A 22,112-nucleotide genomic window follows, 5' to 3' on the forward strand; every position below is an offset into this window, starting at 1 on the left:
CCGAATATTGCCATTATCATCAAGGAAATCTGACCTAAGAATCTTAAAATCTTGCTGAACAAGCCGAGTTTCAAGATGGTAAATAATTTTGAAACAAAAGTTCACGTGGAATATAATTCAAACTCTTGGGATGCAGCTACTTTATAGTTTACATCATTTTTTTTTTTTGGGGGGCTTTACGTCGCACCGACACAGATAGGTCTTATGGCGACGACGGGATAGGAAAGGCCTAGGAGTTTGAAGGAAGCGGCCGTGGCCCCAACATCTGGCTGGAGTGAAAACTGGGAACCACGGAAAACCCTTCAGGGCTGCCGACAGTAGGATTGGAACCCACTGCCTCCCGGATGCAAGTTCACAGCCGCGCGCCTCTGACCGCACGGCCAACTCGCCCAGTACATATGAATGTAAACCTCTGTGAAACCAGACCAAGTGTTGATCTTGAAACTATATTCCATGCACCTCAACATTAGTGCCATGGGTCACCAGTTGTATGGCAACATCTACACACAAAATGACTGCCATTTGCTTCCTTCTCACGGACGACGTGATCGTGTGATGCACAAGGCTGCCAACCTGTCTACTTAGAAACTAAGATAAGCACCAGACAACCCTTTCTTGCCATGCGGTCAGTAGGCACCGTAGCCATAGAAAAAAATCTTCAAGGGGCCTGGATGTACAAAAATAGGTTATGGCTACTAAATGACCTTTTTTCTTGCTGTCTGCACAGTACGGCCTAAGCTCCTTTACAGGAGTTATATCCTTGTGCTTTTATTCTGCAGGGTTTGGTAACCGAATGTAATTCTCATCATTGCTGGGAATGACATTGGCCAATAGCAATGCTAATAGCTACTTAAGCAATGGAGAATGCTGTGTGCTGTTGTTTATTAGGTTATGTACTTCTGGATGCAGATTAGACGGTTGCAGGACGTAAGTATGCACATATATCTCCTCTGAAAAGAATTCCACGTAAGATTTGCTTTTTTTCCTAGTTCTTTAAAATGTTCGAAAGCTTAAAATGCCCAGGATATTTTTACCCTGCTGATATGAACTACAGACGAAAATGAAGCAAGTTGTGTTCTGTAGCAATATTGGAAAACATGTTGTATTCGATATGTAGGTGACAATTTTAATACTTCAACACAAATATACAACATATATACAACAAGTTTACAGCATCAAGTTGTTCAGATATAAGGGTTAGATAACTGGCGCGGTAACAATATTGACGTCACATGCTGCTTCCATTCCTTCACCACGGCATCCTACAGTACAGGATGCTGACAAGGCTGCCAATAAGAGGAGGTACTCCTTGTGCAAGCCATAGGTTGACCTAAAAGAATCCGACTAAAGGTAACCACAGAATGGAGGGCTATAGCCACCCTGGAGGAGAAATTATATTGGCAGTCATTCGTCGTCCAACAACACCCCAGGGGGAGAACAGTGGAGTGATCAGAGAAAGAAGGGGGAGGAGGGTGGCATGATGTTTTGACAACTACTCTCTTATGACAAATGTAGGAATGGTACCTCATTTCTAATACCAACTGTATGTTCCACAATTATTAAAATTACACATAAAATGTGGTGGGAGTTAAAAACAAACCACCGAGTTTGATAGCTGCAGTCGCTTAAGTGCGGCCAGTATCCAGTATTCGGGAGAGAGTGAGTTCGAATCCCACTGTCGGCAGCCCAGAAGATGGTTTTCCGTGGTTTCTCATTTTCACACCAGGCAAATGCTGGGGCTGTACCTTAGTTAAGGCCACGGCCGCTTCCTTCCCACTCCTAGTCCCTTCCTGTTCCATCGCCGCAATAAGACCTATCTGTGTCGCTGCGACGTAAAACTTACCAAAAAAAAATTGCAATTTTAAGAACGATTAAATAGTACACAGCTCCCAAAGTCATTTTTTTTAAAAAGGAATATTCTATATCACTAACTGCACAAGTATTTTCTGGGGAAACACACAAGCAAGTTCAAGAATTCAATGCAAGATCAGAGCAATGCACTAGTATCATACTCAAAATCAGAAACTTCTGGAAGTGGTGGACAACATGAATAAATGAATGATAAAACTTTAATATTGTTACAATGTTTAGAACAGTAGGCCCTAACAAGTATCCAATCTTTTAGGCCTACTTTTAAGATTAAAATCTTCAAACTGCACCGTATATAAAAAGATCTCAACAAGACTACAAACTAACATACTGTAGAAAAGAACAGGTCTATAGTACTGTAACAAACGTCAGAAACAGAAAGAATGCTACATTTACTAAGACAAGTATTGCTATTGCTGAAATTGCAATATCATCAATTATCTTCTAAAATACAATATGCACTAACCCCTAGAGCTGCAAAATTTTACCCCACATCAGGAAATATTCCTACAGATATTGGCAGATATTACACACACCAGCAGCAACTGGTCAAGCAAGTTCTATGAAAAGTTCTCCGCTTAAAGTTATGCAAAAGACTTTATTTTTATGTTATCACATGCTGAATTACATGCCACAAAATTAAATCACTAAATCAAAAATTTGATAGCACAGAAAGAGGAAGGAAACAACACTCAGCTGACAAGATTACTAATGTATATACATCATATCCCTATTAATGAAAATGAGCCCAATGAAAAACAAAAAATCTCTGTTTCTAACAAGTGGCTAACATCCGAAGAATAACTGGACTATTTTTTATGACCTACAAATAAACTTTTACCTAAACCAAAGTGAAGCATTAACATAGCTTAAATCTCAAAACCATACCGTACGAGGATAGGAGCATATTAAAAATGTTAACTACCCTTGCACTGTAACCTAACTGCATTGAATGATCCTAACCTAATTCGACAATTGCACTAACACCGAAACAATTTTAAAAGATAAATAAATTTACAAATTCCAGACCGTAATGCATATACACCGAAGTTCAATGTTTACGATTAGTTGCTTATATGACAAGTGGAAAGTGAATTACAAAAATTGAAAATTATCCAATAATACACCAATCTTCAAAGAGAAAGAATTGTCATTTCACAGAATTACCAAATTTAATAAATACTTACATCTAGACATCTGATGTTTATCCACGTATCATTGTACGACAGCCGTATGCCAGACCATTGTTTACAATGAAGTACACTACAGATCTGCAAGATCAGGATTAGGTCCATGCATGTGGAGTTCTTTGCAACAGGAATTTTAATGACGCATGAAGCAGCATCATAACTCAAGTTTCAAGTTACCAGACTACATGGAAGCAAGTCGCTGTGACAGAATCTTCCGGGTAAACGACAACTTAATTCTTCAATACAGCATGATTCATCTTACCATCAATGCACAAGGAGCCATTTATAATCTTTGATGAACATATTTAGTTGTCTGCAGACGTTTACGTTCGTGTGTAACTCAATCCTTCAATAACAAAGAATGATACTACCTATGTTCAACTTGAAATGATGTAGCTGCGTAATTCTTTCAACGAACTTGTTTTCCAATATAACCCGGAAACCATGTGCCTTATCATTGGGCTTCTTTTATTGAACAGTTCTTATGAGAGAACGAATGCAAGACATACCGCATTAACGATTTCTAGGCTGAAACTTGGAATGAATGCACCTCTTTACTTCAGGATCAGGAAGAATATAAGCTATACATTCCGATACTGATACACAGCAGGGAGAGTAATAAATGTGAAAAATCTTACCGTTGTGAAGAGTCTTCAAACTCTACACAATTTCTCACGGAAACCTGCAAAATGGCCGACACAGAAGGCACATGCCACAGAAACGTTGCATCATGGGGTTGCACAAGCGATTACAGCTGCCATCTGTCGGAACTCCCGTGAACACTCCCGCTGACAAAAAGTTGCCGAATGAGATCCGCAAGGTTACGTAATGCATTATATTTTGCAAGAGCTTCCTGAGCTTGTAGGTGAGTTCTGGCAGTGGATAAGACCGTTATTAATTATGAACGTTGAAGAAAAAATTGATTTATTATGAGATCATTCCTTCAACATGTCATGGATAAATGTCCAACTTCGTTGTAATCAGACTAGGTACCGGTAAATGCCCTAAATGCAGATCAATGGTGATTGATTGATTGATTGATTGATTGATTGATTGATTGATTGATTGATTGAGTAAATAGGATGGGAGATGAGATAGAGAACATGCATGATATTCCTTGCCTGTCATAACAGCAACTGAAAGAGGGGTCGAAGGGTTCTAAACTTTGGAGCACGGTGTCACGACCGCGGGCCCCCTAGTTCAGCATGACAGTGCTTCCATTTTTCTTGTGCCAGCCTCATCAGTTCCGCATATCTTTTTTTTACTTACCGTACCTGGCTTGCTGAAGTATTGCTCTCTTCCTAACTTCACAATGTTAGGTTATCACGTCCTTTGTGGCTTTTCCTTCCTTTTGCCGATACCCTAACACGTCCATTTTTCTTTGATTTCTGTTAAGAAGGGATGATTGTTTAGTTGTACCTTCCCTTCAATCACCACCATCACAATCCTAACCACAAGCACGTGACCTTCAACCCGCTCTGGGTGGGGGCGGTAGAATAACACCCACGGTATTCCCTGCCTGTCGTGAGAGGCGACTAAGAGGGGTCCCAGGGGCTCTGAACTTTCGAGCGTGCGTTGGTGACCACAGGGCCGTTAGATCTTAGAATAGTTTCTACTTATGTTAGGCTCCTCACTTTCATCTATCGTATCATTTTAATAATAAATAGAGGTTCACAATTAGATAAAACACCGTGGCGTCTAATGCGCTCTGCATAAGTGTTAGTCCTTAATAAATTCACTAATCGAACAGGACCTTGAGTAACACTTCATCTATCTTATCCGACCTCCCTTGGTCGACTTGTTCTTTTCCGACCCCGACGGTATTAGGTCTCGAGTCTCATTTTTACGTCCTGCGTGGCCCTTTTCTTTCTTTACCCGATACCTTATTTTTTTAAGTGTCAGAGCCCTTCTATTTTTCCCCCTGATTAGTGTTAATAGAGGATGGTTGCCCAGTTTTAGTTCCTCTTAAAACAATCACCACCTCTCCCCTACCTGTCGTACGAAATGACAAAGAGTCCCAGAAGATCTAAGCTTGGGAACATGGGTTGGTGACCACGGTACCTCTTACCTGAGCCTGGAATGACGTACTTGCGCCATACTCTTCTCTTCTATCCAACTCTTGTTTTCTTCCAACCCCAAAAGTATAAAATATTCGAATCCTAGGAAGTATTTTCACACCCCTCGTGTCCTTAATGTGGCTTTTTTTCCGATACCTTCATTCTTCGAAGTACCGGTACCGGACCTCTTGCAGTTTGATTTCTGATCAGTGTTGAGAGAACGGTTTGCCAGGTGTACTCTACCTCCGCCCTTCCCCCCCCCCCCCCAACACACACACACTCTACTTTCTGACGTCTTAAGTAGATGAATGAATTTACTATTCCGTATTTGTGTGTTATGTATGAAGACGAGTGTGCTGGGACAAATGAGCTAGAACAAAGACTGTAGTGGCTATTAAAACACTGGGTGGTGCTAAGGCGAAATAGCGACGCCATACTTCAAGGGCCCTCCGTATAGTTTCGTCAGCTTTTAGTGCATTACGTTTTATAGATTAGATCGAACAAATTAAATGATTTTATGTCGTTTGTATGTGCGGCATACAACTGCACAAACCGTTAAAAAAAAAAAACACACGAAGGATGTATCGTCTTTCAAATAAGATGTTTAGTAAAGTATTCTATTCTATTCTATCTTCTTTGGTAGGTACACAGTAGGCCTATTTATTTGGTGATGAGCAAAGCTACTGTATGTTGCCGATGTTTGTAAGAAAATCCAGCATAGGCAGAGTAGGCTTCCTTTTTCCTTGCAGGTTTCCTTTGAAAAAATAAGGAACTGACGAAATATAGGAACGTGATTAACTGTATCCTACCTGGTTGAGTAGTCCAGACGGTAAAACGCTGGCTTTCTGAGCCCAAGTTAGCAGAGTTGATCCTGACTCAGTCCAGTGGTATTTGAGGTGTTCAAATACGTCAGCCTTGCGTCGGTTTCGGTGGATTTACCGTCAAGTAAAAACTCTTGCGGAACTAAATTCGACACCTCGGCGTCTCCGAAAATCGTAGAAGTAATTACTAGTACGAAAAACCAATTACATGATTTACTATTAACTGGTATCCTAGAGTACATTTTCCCGGATTCACGGCATTTTGAAGAGAGATATAGCAATATATATAGTAGTTCTAGTCCATCACCACTACCACCGAGCGAGTTGGTTACGCGGTTCGAGGACTTCAGGCGTTAGCTTTTATGCAGTTCGAACCTCACTGTCGACAGCTCTGATAGATGATTTTCCGTGATTTCTGATTTTCACATCAGGCAAATGTTGGGGCTGCTGTGCCTTAAGGCGACAGCCACTTACATTGCAGCCCTGTCCTATTACATCATAGCCATGAGACATGTCAGAATCAGTGCGACATAAGGCAAATAGAAGTAATCGGCATTACCAGAATCTTCGTCCAAACATATGGAATTGAATTATTCAGGAAAATAATATATTTAATATCAACACAAGGAGAACTGTCTTCTTTTTAAATAATTAATTTAAATTGTTCATCCTGCAACTCCTTGTTCTGTTTTTATTATTATTATTATTATTATTATTATTATTATTATTATTAAGTAATGTTATTTTCTTTACGTCCCAGTAACTACTGCGGTTTACGGAGACTCCCGAGGTACCAGAACTTAGTCCTGCAGGAAGTTTTACGTGCCAGTAATCTACACCGACACGAGGGTGACGTATTTGAGCACCTTCAAATACCACTGGACTGAACCAGTAACGAACCTGCCAAGCTGGTGTCGGAAGGCCAGCACCTCAACCCTCTGAGCCATTCAGCCCGGTGAAATGGGTTGATTCTCCTTTATGCAATACATAAATATCTCTATTTTGTATTTCTAATGCCCTTTTAAAATAGACCTTGTGCATCTTTGAGAGTTTTCCTGTCTTCATGAATGCAGTCTAGGCCTATATATTTCATCACCATGCCCACTAGTTTTGGTCGTTTTAAATATGTCAGACGCTGCATTCAAATGGATTCAAATATGGTGGAGAAACAGCTACTCTATAGTCTTCCTTTTAGTTTGTTGATAGGAACAAACGCAAATGGTCAGATCCCAGCCAGAGGAATTATCCAGACGTGGCTAAAATCCCCGACCCGCCTGGGAAATGAACCTGGGACATTTTGAACTGAAGGCCTCAGCACTGACCGGGCCGAGTCGGACGATGGTTGAGCAGTAGTACTTCCTCTTAAAAAATGTTCGGTATCATCACGTAACCTTTAGAACGTAGATCTTTCAGCAAAATAGTTTATCTGCTTAGCTCGGAATGCAAGTCTTCAGGATTGGACCTCTTCCACTTTCAATTCTCATTTGTGTTAAGAGAGTATGTTTGCCTGGTTGTACTTCCTCTTTAAATAATGATCGCCACTACCACCCCTGATAAGAAGAGATATCCGAGAGACGTTTATTGTCATTAACACATGCCAAAGCTTTCGCCACTATGTCTTTAGTGTTCTGTGTACAAGGAAGTACAACTGGGCAACCATCCTCTAACAACATTAATCGCAGGGAAAAATGGAAGAGGTCCGACACTTCGAAAAATGAAGGTATCGGCGAAATAAAGACAAGGGCCACGAAGAGCATGAAAATGAAAGTTTTCTTAACATTCGCAAACCTAATACCGACGGGATCGGAAAAGAACAAGAGTTCACCAAGAGAGGTCGGATAGGACAGATGAAAGTGAGGAACCGGGCAGAAGTGGAAGCAATGAGAGGACTGATCAGGGCCCCGTGGTCGCTAACCCACGCTCCCAAGTTTAAAGACCCTAGAATCCCTTTTAGTCGCCGCTTTTAGTTGCCTTTGCAACGTTATTTCCAATTGTTAGCATTATTGGCTCCCAAACTTAGGATTGACATCCGTCCGACACTTGCCGGACATATCCTACTTTGTACCAATTGTTCGTATGTCCGGTAAGGAATAACACTGCCATTCCTACAATGCGTCATCACCAGGGAAAATACTTTTAAGTGCTAAAAATGGTAAAATATGTGTATTTTTATATGATAAAAAATTGAAACGTGTTCGCTATAATGTTCAAAATATTTGCTTTCCAATACTATTCAACCGAGTATTCTGATGAAAATGAATGGCAAGTACATGCCAACAGGGGCAGCCCGTGAAGTACCCCGTACCGGTGAGCCATTGCACCACCAATGTAATAAAGAATATGCAATTATTTTCCTTTCAAGAACAATTTATATTAAATTTATATCTCAATAACATAAATGCATATCTTATTCTGCCTGCATTTGAAAACGCGAACAGACATGCGCTCCGGCAGCACTTGTCAGAATAAGATTATTACGCTTGTTCTTTAAACTGGCCTAAGAGCTAAGTCATCGGGCCCTAATTATTTCTTTCTTAATCCATTTACCAGAGTTGGTTTTTCCCCTCGGACTCAGCGAGGCATCCCACCTCCACCGCCTCAAGAGCAGTGTCCTAGAACGTGAGACTTAGGGTCGGGGGATACAACTGAGGAGGACCAGTGCCCCGCTCAGACTGCCCCCGCCTGCTATGCTGAACAGGGGGCTTGCGGGGGGACGGAAAGATTGGAAGGTACAGATAAAAGGGAAGGAAGCGGCCGTGGTCTTAAGTTAGGGATCATCCCGGCTTTTGCCTGAAGTGAAACCACGGAAAACCACTTCGAGGATGGCTGAGGTGGGAATCGAAATCAGTTGACCTCCCGAGGCTGAGTGGACCCCACTCCAGCCTTCGTACCACTTTTCAAATTTCTTGGCAGAGCCGGGAATCGAACCCGAACCCTCACCTCCGGGGGTGGCTGCTAATCACACTAACCACTACACCACAGAGGCGGACGGCCCCTAATGATACGAGGTGCAATGAAATGAAACGACAATTAAAACTCAAAGTGTATCCACTGGCTAGAACCTAAAACGAATGATGAAAGAATGACCATGAATCCTAAACAATCAGTGCATGCGATTAACAATGCCTAATTCTCTGGGATGATGCTTGTTGTCCAAAGGAGTCTAAAATCCCACTCATCAGCCCCTCATAAAGCGGATGACGAGGTCTGCTGACAGCTCGTCATCTCGCAGGATAAGGGAGATTGTACTCGGGAGGTTAAGACTACGGTGCAGATCGACCAGGTCCACACACTCCGTAAGGAGGTGTACCACGATAAGATGATCGCCGCAAGTACACACCGGAGGGAGTTCTCCTTACAATAGATGGGAGTGAGTCAGGATACCGTGGCCGATCCGAAGACGACATAATACCACTGCCACTCCATCTCCCAATGGGACATAACCAGACGTCTCAGCTGAGTGCAAATATCACGTGCTGGGACCTTGGAAGGCAACGGGGGCAGTGTAATTGCCTCCTTGGCAGCCTTATCTGCTAACTCGTTTCCCTCTACACCCATGTGGCTTGGGAGCCACAAAAACGTAATTCTAGTGCCGGCATCCGAACACCCGGCCAACAGGACCTGGACCCGCTGCACCAGAGGGTGCCGAGGGAAACAGCTATCAATAGACTGTAGCGAGCTCAAGGAGTCAGTACACAGAAGAAAGTGTCGGCGCTCATCGGACAGTGCGTACCGCAGATCTTCACAGATGGCATAGAGCTCCGCTGTGTACACACTACAAGTTTCCGGGAGAGAAAAAAGAAACCCATCAGTGTCGACAACCAACTCACAGCCCACTTTCGTGCCTGTTCTTGAGCCTTCCGTGTAAACGACGACTGAACCTGGATACTGGCCAACAACGGAGAGGAAGAGCCTCCGATAAATCGAAGGGTCCGTGTTTTCCTTCAGGCCAGTGTGCAGATCCAGGAGTATTTCAGGTCGTTCGACTACCCACGGAGGTACCCCACTTGGTTGTCTGACAAGGTAAGGAACCGAAGGTAAGTGAAACAATCTGTGACTGTTATCCGAGCGTATCCCAACCGGCCGCGTTGCTCGAGGACAAGCAGCGTACAGCCGACTGTTTCCATTGTTGAATACGCAAGGATAGCTTGGATGAAGTGGCATCTGTCGCAAATTTGCAGCATACGATAGAAGCATTTGCTGGCGTCTCAGGTGTAAAGGCAGAACACCAGATTCAGCGAGCAGATTAGCTATGTGGCTTGTACGAAAAGCTTCCGTCGCCAACCTAACTCCGCTGTGGTGGATGCTGTTTAGCTTCGCAAGGACGCCTGGTCTTGCTGAGCCATATGCTGTACTGCCGTAGTCTAGCCGTGATAAAATATGTGCCCTATAGAATAGTAGGAGAACCGTGCGGTCAGCCCCCCAATTAGTGCTGCTAAGAAACTTCATGATATTCAGCTTCTTTGTGCATTGCACTTTTAACTGTCGCACATGTGGCTCCCAAGATAATTTGCTATCGAAAAGGAGCCCAAGAAATCGGTAAGTGTCAACTACAAGAATAGCTACATTTCCTAAAATAAAGTTCAGGGGGAGAACGTTGGCGACAAAAGTGGACAACACAGGTCTTTGTGGTGGAAAACCGAAAGCCATGTTCGAAGATCCACTGCTCCACTCTCCTAATAGCTTGCAGTAATTGTCGCTCTGCGACTGCCATATTACGCGAGCTGTAGTGCAGAGCAAAATCGTCCACATAGAGCGACAGTATCACTGCTGAACCAGCAGCAGCAACAATACCGTTTATGGCAATCGCGAAGAGAGTGACACTAAGAACCGATCCCTGTGGGACTCCATTTTCCTGAACGTGGTATTGCGAATATGTCCTCCCTACTCGGACACGGAATAGACGGAGGGACAAGAAATTCGCAATAAATACCGGCAAGTGACCCCGGAATCTCCATTGATGCAGGACTGAAAGGATACCATATCACCAGGTGGTGTCATAGGCCTTTTCTAAGTCAAAGAAAACAGCTACCAAATGCTGTTTGCGGAGAAACGCATCCTGGATAGAGAGAGCTCTCCATGTGTACCAAGTGGTCAGTGGTCGAGCGAGCAGCACTAAAACCACACTGGTACTCGGACAAGAGTCCTTGTTTCTCCAGACACCACACAAGTAGGCGATTTACCATCCTCTCAAATAGCTTACATAGGCAGTTTGTAAGACAAATCGGTCTGTAAGTTCCTGCATACTTAGGGAATAACTATGCCCTCTCGCCACAAACGGAAAATCACCCTCTATCCAGATTCGGTTGTACACGCGGAGATATAATAGACTATCCTCACTAATGTGTTTCAACATCTGGTTATGGATATTGTCTGCTCCAGGAGACGTGTCCTTGCAAAGCGCTAAGGCGCTGCGGAGTTCCCACTCCGTAAAGGGCACGTTATAGTCCTCTGAAACTTGAGTGGCAAAACAGAGGTGATTACGTTCTGCCTCCCGCTTCAGAGCGAGGAAATCACGATGGTTATTCTCGGGGCCAGATACATTCGCGAAATGGCGAGCAAGATGGTTAGCAATCGAGAATCATGGCTGAGAGAAATGATATAATGGATGCAGAAATTTTCTCACGGCACTGGAGTGTGTATCGTAGAGATAGGATAGGAATGGTGGGAGGGGGAGTGTTCATTCTGGTGAAAGAAGAATTTGTAACCTACGAAAAAGTTAAAGATGAGACACATGAAATTCTAGGTGTAAGGCTCATTTCTGAAGATAATAGGCAACTTGATATATTTGGAGTGTACAGATCGGGAAAGGGTAGCACTGACGCGGATTTGGAATTATTTGATAGGATAGTCGGCTATGTGGGAAACGACATGGAAAGAAATGTGATTATAGCGAGAGATCTGAATTTGCCACATGTCAATTGGGAAGGAAATGCGAACGACAGGAAGCATGACCAACAAATGGCAAATAAGTTAATATGGGAAGGACAGCTGATTCAGAAAGTGATGGAACCAACCAGAGGGGAAAATATCCTGGATGTGGTGCTAATAAAACCAGATGAGCTCTATAGGGAAACTGAAGTAATAGATGGTATTAGTGATCATGAAGCTGTTTTTGTGGTAGTTAAAAATAAATGTGATAGAAAGGAAGGTCTTAAAAGTAGGACTATTAGGGAGTACCATATGGCTAATAAAGCAGGCATGAGGCAGTTTCTAAAAAGTAACTATGATCGGTGGAAAACGGTAAATAAAAATGTAAACAGACTCTGGGATGGGTTTAAAGAAATTGTTGAGGAATGCAAAAACAGGTTTGTACCTTTAAGGGTGGTAAGGAATGGTAAAGACCCACCTTATTATAACAGAGAAATAAAGAGACTAAGAAGGAGGTGCAGACTGGAAAGAAATAGAGTTAGAAATGGCTGTGGAAGTAAGGAGAAATTGAAGGAACTTACTAGAAAATTGAATCTAGCAAAGAAGGCAGCTAAGGATAACATGATGGCAAGCATAATTGGCAGTCATACAAATTTTAGTGAAAAATGAAAGGGTATGTATAGGTATTTTAAGGCAGAAACAGGTTCCAAGAAGGACATTCCAGGAATCATTAATGAACAAGGGGAGTGTGTATGCGAGGATCTTCAAAAGGCAGAAGTATTCAGTCAGCAGTATGTAAAGATTGTTGGTTACAAGGATAATGTCGAGATAGAGGAGACTAAGGCCAAAGAAGTGATAAAATTTACATATGATAACAATGACATTTACAATTAGTTACAAAAGTTGAAAACTAGAAAAGCGGCTGGAATTGATCAGATTTCTGGGGATATACTAAAGACAATGGGTTGGGATATAGTACCATATCTCAAGTACTTATTTGATTATTGTTTGGTCGGAGGAGCTATACCAGATGAATGGAGATTTGCTATAGTAGCCCCTGTGTATAAAGGAAAGGGTGATAGACATAAAGCTGAAAATTACAGGCCAGTAAGTTTGACATGCATTGTATGTAAGCTTTGGGATGGCATTCTGATTATATTAGACATGTTTGTGAAATTAATAACTGGTTCGACAGAAGGCAGTTCAGTTTTAGGAAAGGTTATTCCACTGAAGCTCCACTTGTAGGATTCCAGCAAGATATAGCAGATATCTTGGATTCTGGAGGTCAAATGACTGTATCGCGATTGACCTGTCTAAAGCATTTGATAGGGTGGATCATGGGAGACTACTGGCAAAAACGAGTGCAATTGGACTAGACAAAAGAGTGACTGAATGGGTTGCTATATTTCCAGAAAATAGATCTCAGAGAGTTAGAGTAGGTGAAGCTCTATCTGACCCTGTAATAATTAAGAGGGGAATTCCTCAAGGAAGTATTATCGGACCTTTATGTTTTCTTATATATATAAATGATATGAGTAAAGGAGTGGAATCGGAGGTAAGGCTTTTTGCGGAGGATGTTATTCTCTATAGAGTGATAAATAAGTTACAAGATTGTGAGCAACTGCAACGTGACCTCGAAAATGTTGTGAGATGGTCAGCAGGCAATGGTATGTTGATAAACGGGGCTAAAAGTCAGGTTGTGATTTTCACAAATAGGAAAAGTCTTCTCAGTTTTAATTACTGCGTTGATGGGGTGAAAGTTCCTTTTGGGGATCATTGTAAGTATCTAGGTGTTAATATAAGGAAAGATCTTCATTGGGGTAATCACATAAATATGATTGTAAATAAAGGGTACAGATCTCTGCACATGGTTATGAGGGTGTTTAGAGGTTGTAGTAAGGATGTAAAGGAGAGGGCATATAAGTCTCTGGTAAGACCCCAACTAGAGTATGGTTCCAGTGTATGGGACCCTCACCAGGATTACCTGATTCAAGAACTGGAAAAAATCCAAAGAGAAGCAGCTCGATTTGTTCTGGGTGATTTCCGACAAAAGAGTAGCGTTACAAAAATGTTGCAAAGTTTGGGTTGGGAAAAACTGAGAGAAAGAAGAGCTGCTCGACTAAGTGGTATGTTCCGAGCTGTCACCGGAGAGATGGCGTGGAATGACATTAGTAGACGAATAAGTTTGAATGGCGTTTATAAAAGTAGGAAAGATCACAATATGAAGATAAAGTTGGAATTCAAGAGGACAAACTGGGGCAAATATTCATTTATAGGAAGGGGAGTTAGGGATTGGAATAACTTACCAAGGGAGACGTTCAATAAATTTCCATTTTCTTTGAAATTATTTAGGAAAAGGCTAGGAAAGCAACAGATAGGGAATCTGCCACCTGGGCGACTGCCCTAAATGCAGATCAGTATTGATTGATTGATTGATTGATTGATTGATTGAGAGTGGTTCAGTGACTATATTGCCTGCAATGGAAATACCCGGAATAGAAGATGATCCTTGGATACCCGAAATACATCGAAGTTTAGTCCACACTTGAGATGGAGTATGTGACGTCAGTGACAACACATCTCTCTCCCACGATGCTTTCCCACTTTGGCGAATAAGAACTCGCGCCTTAGCACGGAGTTTCTTACATGTTACCAAGTTGGGCACAGTAGGCTGTCTATGATAACGTTTATGGGCACGACGGCGTTCTTTGATAGCTGCAATTTCTTCGTTCCACCAAGGAACGAGTTTTCAGCGAGGAGTCCCCGAGAAGGACGGGATGGACTCCTCAGCAGCAGCAAGAATAACTCTTGTGATGTTAGTTATTTCCTCGCCGACGTTCCGCCTGATGTCGTTAAAGAAAGCTAGTGATGTGTACTTTGGCCAATCAGCATGTTTAAGAATCCATCGAGTGGGAGTTCGACGGATTTTTGCTTCAACAAAGTAAGATGAGAAAATGGTCACTGTCACAGAGATAATCGTGTGTATTCCACCGGAACAGTGGAACAAACGTTCAGCTGCGTAGACTTACGTCTATGCCAGAATATGTACCGTAAAGTACACTGAAGTGAGTTCGTTCCCCTGTGCTCAAAATACATCAATCCAGCTGTGTTACTAATGTTTCCAGCTCTATTCCCCGGGGGCAAGGCATCTCAGAGACCCATATGGGGTGTTGGACGTTAAAATCACCCAATAAGAGGAAGGGAGGTGGAAGCTGATCTATAAGATGAGTGACCATTTATATCAAGAGGCTGGCCTGGTCTCAGGGGGCGGGGTTTCTTCCTACGAGGGGAGTGCGCAGGTTTTCCAGGAGGAATACCCGCTAGCGCAGAATCAGACCCTCCGGGTGGAGGGCGTGAGGCCCCATTTGTAGGAGAACTGGAAGAGCGCCTGGTAAGGGCGCTCTTCCTCCCCGCGGTCGACTCTTGTTTAGACGGACTGGGAGGTGATTTCTCAGCCCTGGTCGACGATGCCGCCTCCGCTGGCTTAGCCGCGGCTTTCGCTGACCCTGCTGTGCCGGCGTAGGTTTCTTAGCCAGCACAGGCTTATTGGTGGTCGAAGGCCAGGATGGACCCGCCTTCGAGCTCGTTCTCTTTGCGGCGTCGCTCACAGGAGCAACTGCTGCCTCGAGCGCAGCGATCTTCTTGGAAGGTGTTTCAATAGCAAATGACGAACCTGGGAGAACTGTGCTAACATGCTGAAGTCTAGTGTCTTGGCCGGCGAAATTCAGAGAATTAAACTTACGGCGCGCTTCCAGGTAGGAAAGACCATCCAGGGTCTTGATATCCTGGATCTTCTTCTCACTCAGATAGGTCGGACAGTTCCGATCTCGAGGAGAATGAAGACCAGAGCAGTTAGTGCACTTGTACGGAGGTGTGCACTCCTCCGTGCCGTTAGCTACTTTCCCACATGTACCATTCCCCTGTGGGTGGGGGCGGTAGAATAACACCCACGGTATCCCCTGCCTGTCGTAAGAGGCGACTAAAAGGGGCCCCAGGTGCTCTGAACTTTGGAGCGTGGGTTGGCGACCACGGGGCCCACAGCTGAGTCCTGGCATTGCTTCCACTTGTGCCAGGCTCCTCACTTTCATCTATCCTATCCGATCTCTCTTGGTCAACTCTTGTTCTTTTCCGACCCCGACGCTATTAGGTTTGCGAGGGCTAGGGAGTCTTTCATTTTCACGCCCTTCGTGGCCCTTCTCTTTCTATGACCGATATCTTCATTTTTCGAAGTGTCGGATCCCTTCGATTTTCCCTCTGATTAGTGTTATATAGAGGATGGTTGCCTAGTTGTACTTCCTCTTAAAACAATCACCACCACCACATGTACCACACACACACACACACACACACACACACACACACACACACAGACTGATTAGAACAACGAGATACCATGTGTCCGAATCTCTGGCATTTATAGCACCGCATAGGAGGCGGGATATACGGCCTCACATCGCAACGATAGGTTGTTACCTTGACTTTCTCTGGCAACGACAATTTGAAGGAGACTATGAACGCACCCCTGGCAACGTCTTCACCGTTGACTTTGCGCGTAATGCGCCAGATATGTGTCACGCCACGGTGCTTCATGTCTTCCATCAATTCATCGTCAGTGTTCAGAATAAGATCACGGTGGAAAATAACTCCACGAACCAGATTCAAGGCTTTGTGCTCTTCCACTTTGACGGGGATGTCGCCAAATACTTTAATATGACAATACCGGACAGTTTGCTTTTTTCAGCGAGAAAGCCAATAGTGCTGCTACCTACATGGCTTGGTGTGAATAACTCTTCAATAACATACTGCCATCTGTATGATTCTTGGCGCACTGCCGTGTTGTTTATAAGTGTAACAGTGTATCAATGTATTAGTGTGTCACTAAATAATCTTACATTGCAGTTATATTCCACGAAAAGTGTTATGCGCTGAACAAATTACCCATGTTTGTGAAATTAATAACTGGTTCGATAGAAGGCAATTCGGTTTTAGGAAAGGTTATTCCACTGAAGCTCAACTTGTAGTATTCCAGCAAGATATAGCAGATATCTTGGATTCTGGAGGTCAAATGGACTGTATCGCGATTGACATGTCTAAAGCATTTGATAGGGTGGATCATGGGAGACTACTGGTAAAAATGAGTGCAATTGGACTAGACAAAAGAGTGACTGAATGGGTTGCTATATTTCTAGAAAATAGATCTCAGAGAGTTAGAGTAGGTGAAGCTTTGTCTGACCCTGTAATAGTTGAGAGGGGAGTTCCTCAGGGCAGTGTTATCGGACCTTTATGTTTTCTTATATATATAAATGATATGAGTAAAGGAGTGGAATCGGAGGTAAGGCTTTTTGCGGATGATGTTATTCTCTATAGAGTGATAAATAAGTTACAAGATTGTGAGCAACTGCAACGTGACCTCGAAAATGTTGTGAGATGGACAGCAGGCAATGGTATGTTGATAAACGGGGCTAAAAGTCAGGTTGTGATTTTCACAAATAGGAAAAGTCTTCCCAGTTTTAATTACTGCGTTGATGGGGTGAAAGTTCCTTTTGGGGATCATTGTAAGTATCTAGGTGTTAATATAAGGAAAGATCTTCACTGGGGTAATCACATAAATGGGATTGTAAATAAAGGGTACCGATCTCTACACGTGGTTATGAGGGTGTTTAGGGGTTGTAGTAAGGATGTAAAGGAGAGTGCATATAAGTCTCTGGTAAGACCCCAACTAGAGTATGGTTCCAGTGTATGGGACCCTCACCAGGATTACCTGATTCAAGAACTGGAAAAAATCCAAAGAAAAGCAGCTCGATTTGTTCTGGGTGATTTCCGACAAGAGTAGCGTTACAAAAATGTTGCAATGTTTGGGTTGGGAGGAATTGAGAGAAAGAAGAGCTGCTCGACTAAGTGGTATGTTCCGAGCTGTTAGCGGAGAGATGGCGTGGAATGACATTAGTAGACGAATAGGTTTGAATGGCGTTTATAAAAGTAGGAAAGATCACGATATGAAGATAAAGTTGGAATTCAAGAGGACAAACTGGGGCAAATATTCATTTATAGGAAGGGGAGTTAGGGATTGGAATAACTTACCAAGGGAGATGTTCAATAAATTTCCAATTTCCTTGAAATCATTTCGGGAAAGGCTAGGAAAGCAACAGATAGGGAATCTGCCACCTGGGCGACTGCCCTAAATGCAGATCAGTATTGATTGATTGACAGCATGATAATGGGCATGGGAACCGATAAGGACCGCAAGTTAAAAAAAAAACTAATGACCTCGTATCTATGTTGAGGTTACATTCTATGCCCCTTATATTACGAAAATCAATCTAACACTCTACTGAAATGTTAGCGGGACGTAAAATCAATAATATTAACAACTATGGTAATCTAGTATACTCAAACTTGAGGGTCCACATTGTTAAACAGTGCCATAAATTTCACAATCGAAAACTTGTGGGCCTGTAGCGTAATGGTTATCGCGGTAGTCTTGAAATTGAAAATTGAAGGCCAGGAGTTTCGAATCCAGTCACCTTTTCTTTTAATGTAAGAACATAATTTTCTTTACGTCCCACTAAGTACTTTTACGGTTTTCGGAGACGCCGAGGTGCCGGAATATAGTCCCGCAGGATTCTTTTACATGCCAGTAACTATACCTACACGAGGCTGACGTATTTGAGAACCTCCAAATACCACCGGACTGAGCCAGGATCGAAACTGTCAAATTTGTATCAGAAGGCCATCGCATCAACCGTCTGAGCCACTCAGCCCAGCGTAAGAAAATTATTTCAGTGTATTATTGGCATTATTGAGTACCAGTCCAACTAATTTAATACGTGTGTATGGTAATTCTTCATGCATAAATTTGTGGAAGTGACTTTAGGAAATTCTGAACACTTATCCTTGCCAGGAACATCGTAGTTCACTCATGTTCACCCCAATATGTGTTATATATATATTATGTATTTCTGTCTTCAGAGGTAAAACAGAAAATTGAAAGTACAGCAAAAGCGAGATAGCAGAAGGTGAGTTCCCCTGTAGAGTTCGGGAAGATCGACCGTACCGAAGAAGAAAAAATCAAAATAATGGACCAAAACTCCTGTTTCTTAAGTACATCTTCTCTTTCCCAAAATCTTAATAAATCATGGATGTTGTTAAGTTATCTGCCCCCTCTGGCGCTTTGGCTGAATGGTTAGTGCTTCATGCTCCCCTCCCTTTTTATGATGCCTTCATTCTTCGGAGTGTTGGACCCATTCCCCTTATAATTCGTGTAAATAGAGGATGGCTGACCAGTTGTACTTCCTCTTAAAATAATCACCACCACGGAATGGTCAGCGTACTGGCCTTCGGTTCAGACGGCCCTGGTACGATTCCCGGCTGAGTCGGAGATTTTAATCGCGCCTGTTAATTCTTGTAGATCGAGGGCCACGGGTTTGTGTTCGTATTCATACGCATCTTCAAGTATATACAACAAATCATACGAAAAACAACCACAGAAACACGCACTAATGAGTACGGTATATATCCCTCCACATATGATTGCTGTTATGAAAGGCATCCGGCCGGAAAACTATGCTAAGTCCATACAATATCCTGCGCTAGGTAATTGAGAAAAGGCTAGAAAGAAGAGGAGAGAGTAGTTGTTAAATGTTTTCCCCAGAGGCTGGGTGGATTCTCAAACAGATTCTGCTTTATAATTTTTAAGACATAGCGAAAGGCACGGCTAACAATGCTCGTTTGGAGGTTTATAAAGGAGGCATTTCATATCTTAAAATTTCATTATTAATTATTATGATTATTCAATTATTAAAAAGAAATATTTCCAATGAGTGTAGTGCATTCCTCTCAACTGTAGCATAGAGAAGTACGCAGTTCACACTGTGCCATTTCACTGTTATAAGAAGTTCCGTCCGTAAGAAGGACAAAGATGGAGTCCAGGTCTCCGAGAAAAATTAACGTCAAAATATCTGATGTTACCGCGAGCGAAAGCAAAAGTATTCACCTCAGACGCTAGAGAAAGGAATTTAGATCCAGAAGGCAGTGAAAAAGAACGAATGTGAAAATTGTTACTAACAATAAAAAATATATATATAAGAAAACGAGATTGTATTGCTACTTCTAAATCAGAGTCGAAGACGGAAAGAAACAACGCCAGAGTTTAAAGAAGGTATCGACAAGAGATCGTTTCAGCGGAAATAAAGAACAGACTTAGTGGAAGCTGCGTCGCAAATCAAGCAGAAGGTTATTAATTTCGTTCCGCGAAATTTAAGATACGTGGAAAGTCGAGAATAAACTACGACAAGCTTACGTCACGGCAGTCTCTGCTGACTTATCACTCGATATCACCCAAATTAAAGAATTACAAAAGTGGGAATCCTATAATAACTCCTGGAAGGATAAAGGAGAAATACTACCCCAAGAAGATTATTTGTCAAGTAGATCAACTCTTTCAAAAGAAACAATCTTTCGCATTAGACAGATTATCACAGCTGTTCATGATGGCAATGCTAATTGATACTGTTTGCTATGCTATTCCAAATATTCCAGAGATGAGCAAGATGTTCTAAGAAGATGATAGGCCAGACTGCCCAAATGGGTGCCGTCGGATGACGTTGCCTGCCGAGAGATGACCAAGCCCAGAGGAGAATTATGCCAGTATTTCCCATTCACCTAGGAAAGTAAAAGGAGGCGTATATGTGTCCTGTCAGCTGGACATATGCCGACGACAGGAGCTGCTGAATTCAGATAAGTCTTACTTTTAAATTAATGTAGTAATGTTTTATATTCATATGTAAGTGTAATATGATTTGTTAATTTGTTCCGTGCGAGATAATGAAGCGACGAAAGTGGTATATCAAATTAGAGCAAAGGTGGATAGGTAATCTTCGTATATGAATGACAAATCCATAGATAAGTAGTCAATCAGTGATGAAAGCCTACGTTCGAGATGTGATCCATGTAGTGTGAAACACTGAGTTTGTTAAAGTGACAGTGAATTATATACTATGTCAAAAGAGACTTAGGTATGCGTGTACGTTGGTTATGACCAAAGAATGTTAAGTTAGGAACCAGCAGTAGGATATGCTTGCTAAATAGACAGATGTGTTTACAATAATTGAAGGTTATGACGGAATGAAGGTCATAATGTCGCGAGATATGTCCATGAACCGTGAGTAAAATAATAAAGGCCACGATTGAATTAAGTGGACATGTATTTAGTAGAGGAGACAGAATATCGGTTTGGAAGTTTAATAACGATTATTTTAAGAGAAGTTTATATGAGATTGATAATTTAGAATGGTGGTAGTTATTGATTCTTCGCGAATATGAGCACGATGATGTAGTAGTGGACTTAATGGTTTCAAGTTGAGTTTTTATTAAGTGGAAATGAATATGTAGCATTTATATGTACTATTTCTCTTACGAGCAAGCATGAAAAAAAGTTCTAGTAGGATTGGAGTGACACCTGTTGGTTAGTGTACATACTTGGTAGTACCAATGAAGTCTCAGTTAGGAGAATGAACTAAACACATGCACTCTCTCACAGATGTTTTCTAATTCTGATCTATTCTCAGGCGAAAGGAAATGTAGTAATTTCTTAGGCAACATCCTATCACTGATGACTGACTGAAAATGTAGGAATTGTGTTTGATGGTCGAGTCTTTGCACTATGCAGACCACATTAGCTAGTATATTTCAGATGAAACTAGTAGAGTAGTCGTTAGAATATATAATGTCGCACGTATGTTCAACTTAAAATGAGAAGATTCAGATCTTAGAATGGTATGTGGAACTTACTGATACTTATTAAACCATTTATAAAATTACATTAATTTAAAGGAGGACTTATCAATATTCACGCAGAAGAAGAAGAGAAATAAGAAGCATGAATATTCTGAATTGTAAACCAGTTATTGTAGAAATATTAGGGACTATCCTCCCAAGGTAACATTTATAGGAATTTATTGATATGTTATGTGAAAGATAGGAATAATTATATGTTAACAAATTAATATGAGCTCCGAGTGAGAGCCAACAATTCACTCAAAGACTTCATAGGCCACAGAAGAATTCCAATTCATGAGATATGGTTTTAGGCCTAAAATGCGTCCTGAATATCTTGAAACCGCCCTCAATCTACACTTTAGCTTGTAAGGTATCATGTTGTAAATATTTTTCTTGCTAGGGTGCACCCAAATAAGTTTTAGTTACCCCAATATATTTTTATTATCCATACAAGTTTTAATTACCCAAACACATTTAACTAAATTGCTTCAGTCTTATTTTTTTACTTTACTTCAATTTAATCAGTT

At 42.0% G+C, this 22,112-nt stretch overlaps 1 protein-coding gene across 8 annotated transcripts in view; it reads right to left on the reverse strand.

Annotated features, from left to right (window-relative positions):
* Positions 1-22,112, reverse strand: part of Larp4B (La-related protein 4B) — a 965,589-nt gene that overhangs the window by 461,022 nt on the left and 482,455 nt on the right. Inside the window, exon 1 of one of the 8 annotated variants that reach the window (XM_067147305.2) lies at positions 3,698-3,764. The exons of 5 other annotated variants lie outside the window; for them this stretch is intronic. Coding sequence is in view for 1 of the 3 variants with exons in the window: in XM_067147304.2 (XP_067003405.1) it covers positions 3,057-3,066 (10 nt within the window). In the remaining 2 variants the exon portion in view is untranslated. Of the gene's footprint in view, positions 1-3,056; positions 3,654-3,697; positions 3,765-22,112 lie in introns of those variants that run through there. 2 more of the 8 variants (XM_067147306.2, XM_067147304.2) reach the window with 2 other exon arrangements.

Source organism: Anabrus simplex, chromosome 5, assembly GCF_040414725.1.
Source record: "Anabrus simplex isolate iqAnaSimp1 chromosome 5, ASM4041472v1, whole genome shotgun sequence".
NCBI classification, from domain to species: Eukaryota; Metazoa; Arthropoda; class Insecta; order Orthoptera; family Tettigoniidae; genus Anabrus; species Anabrus simplex.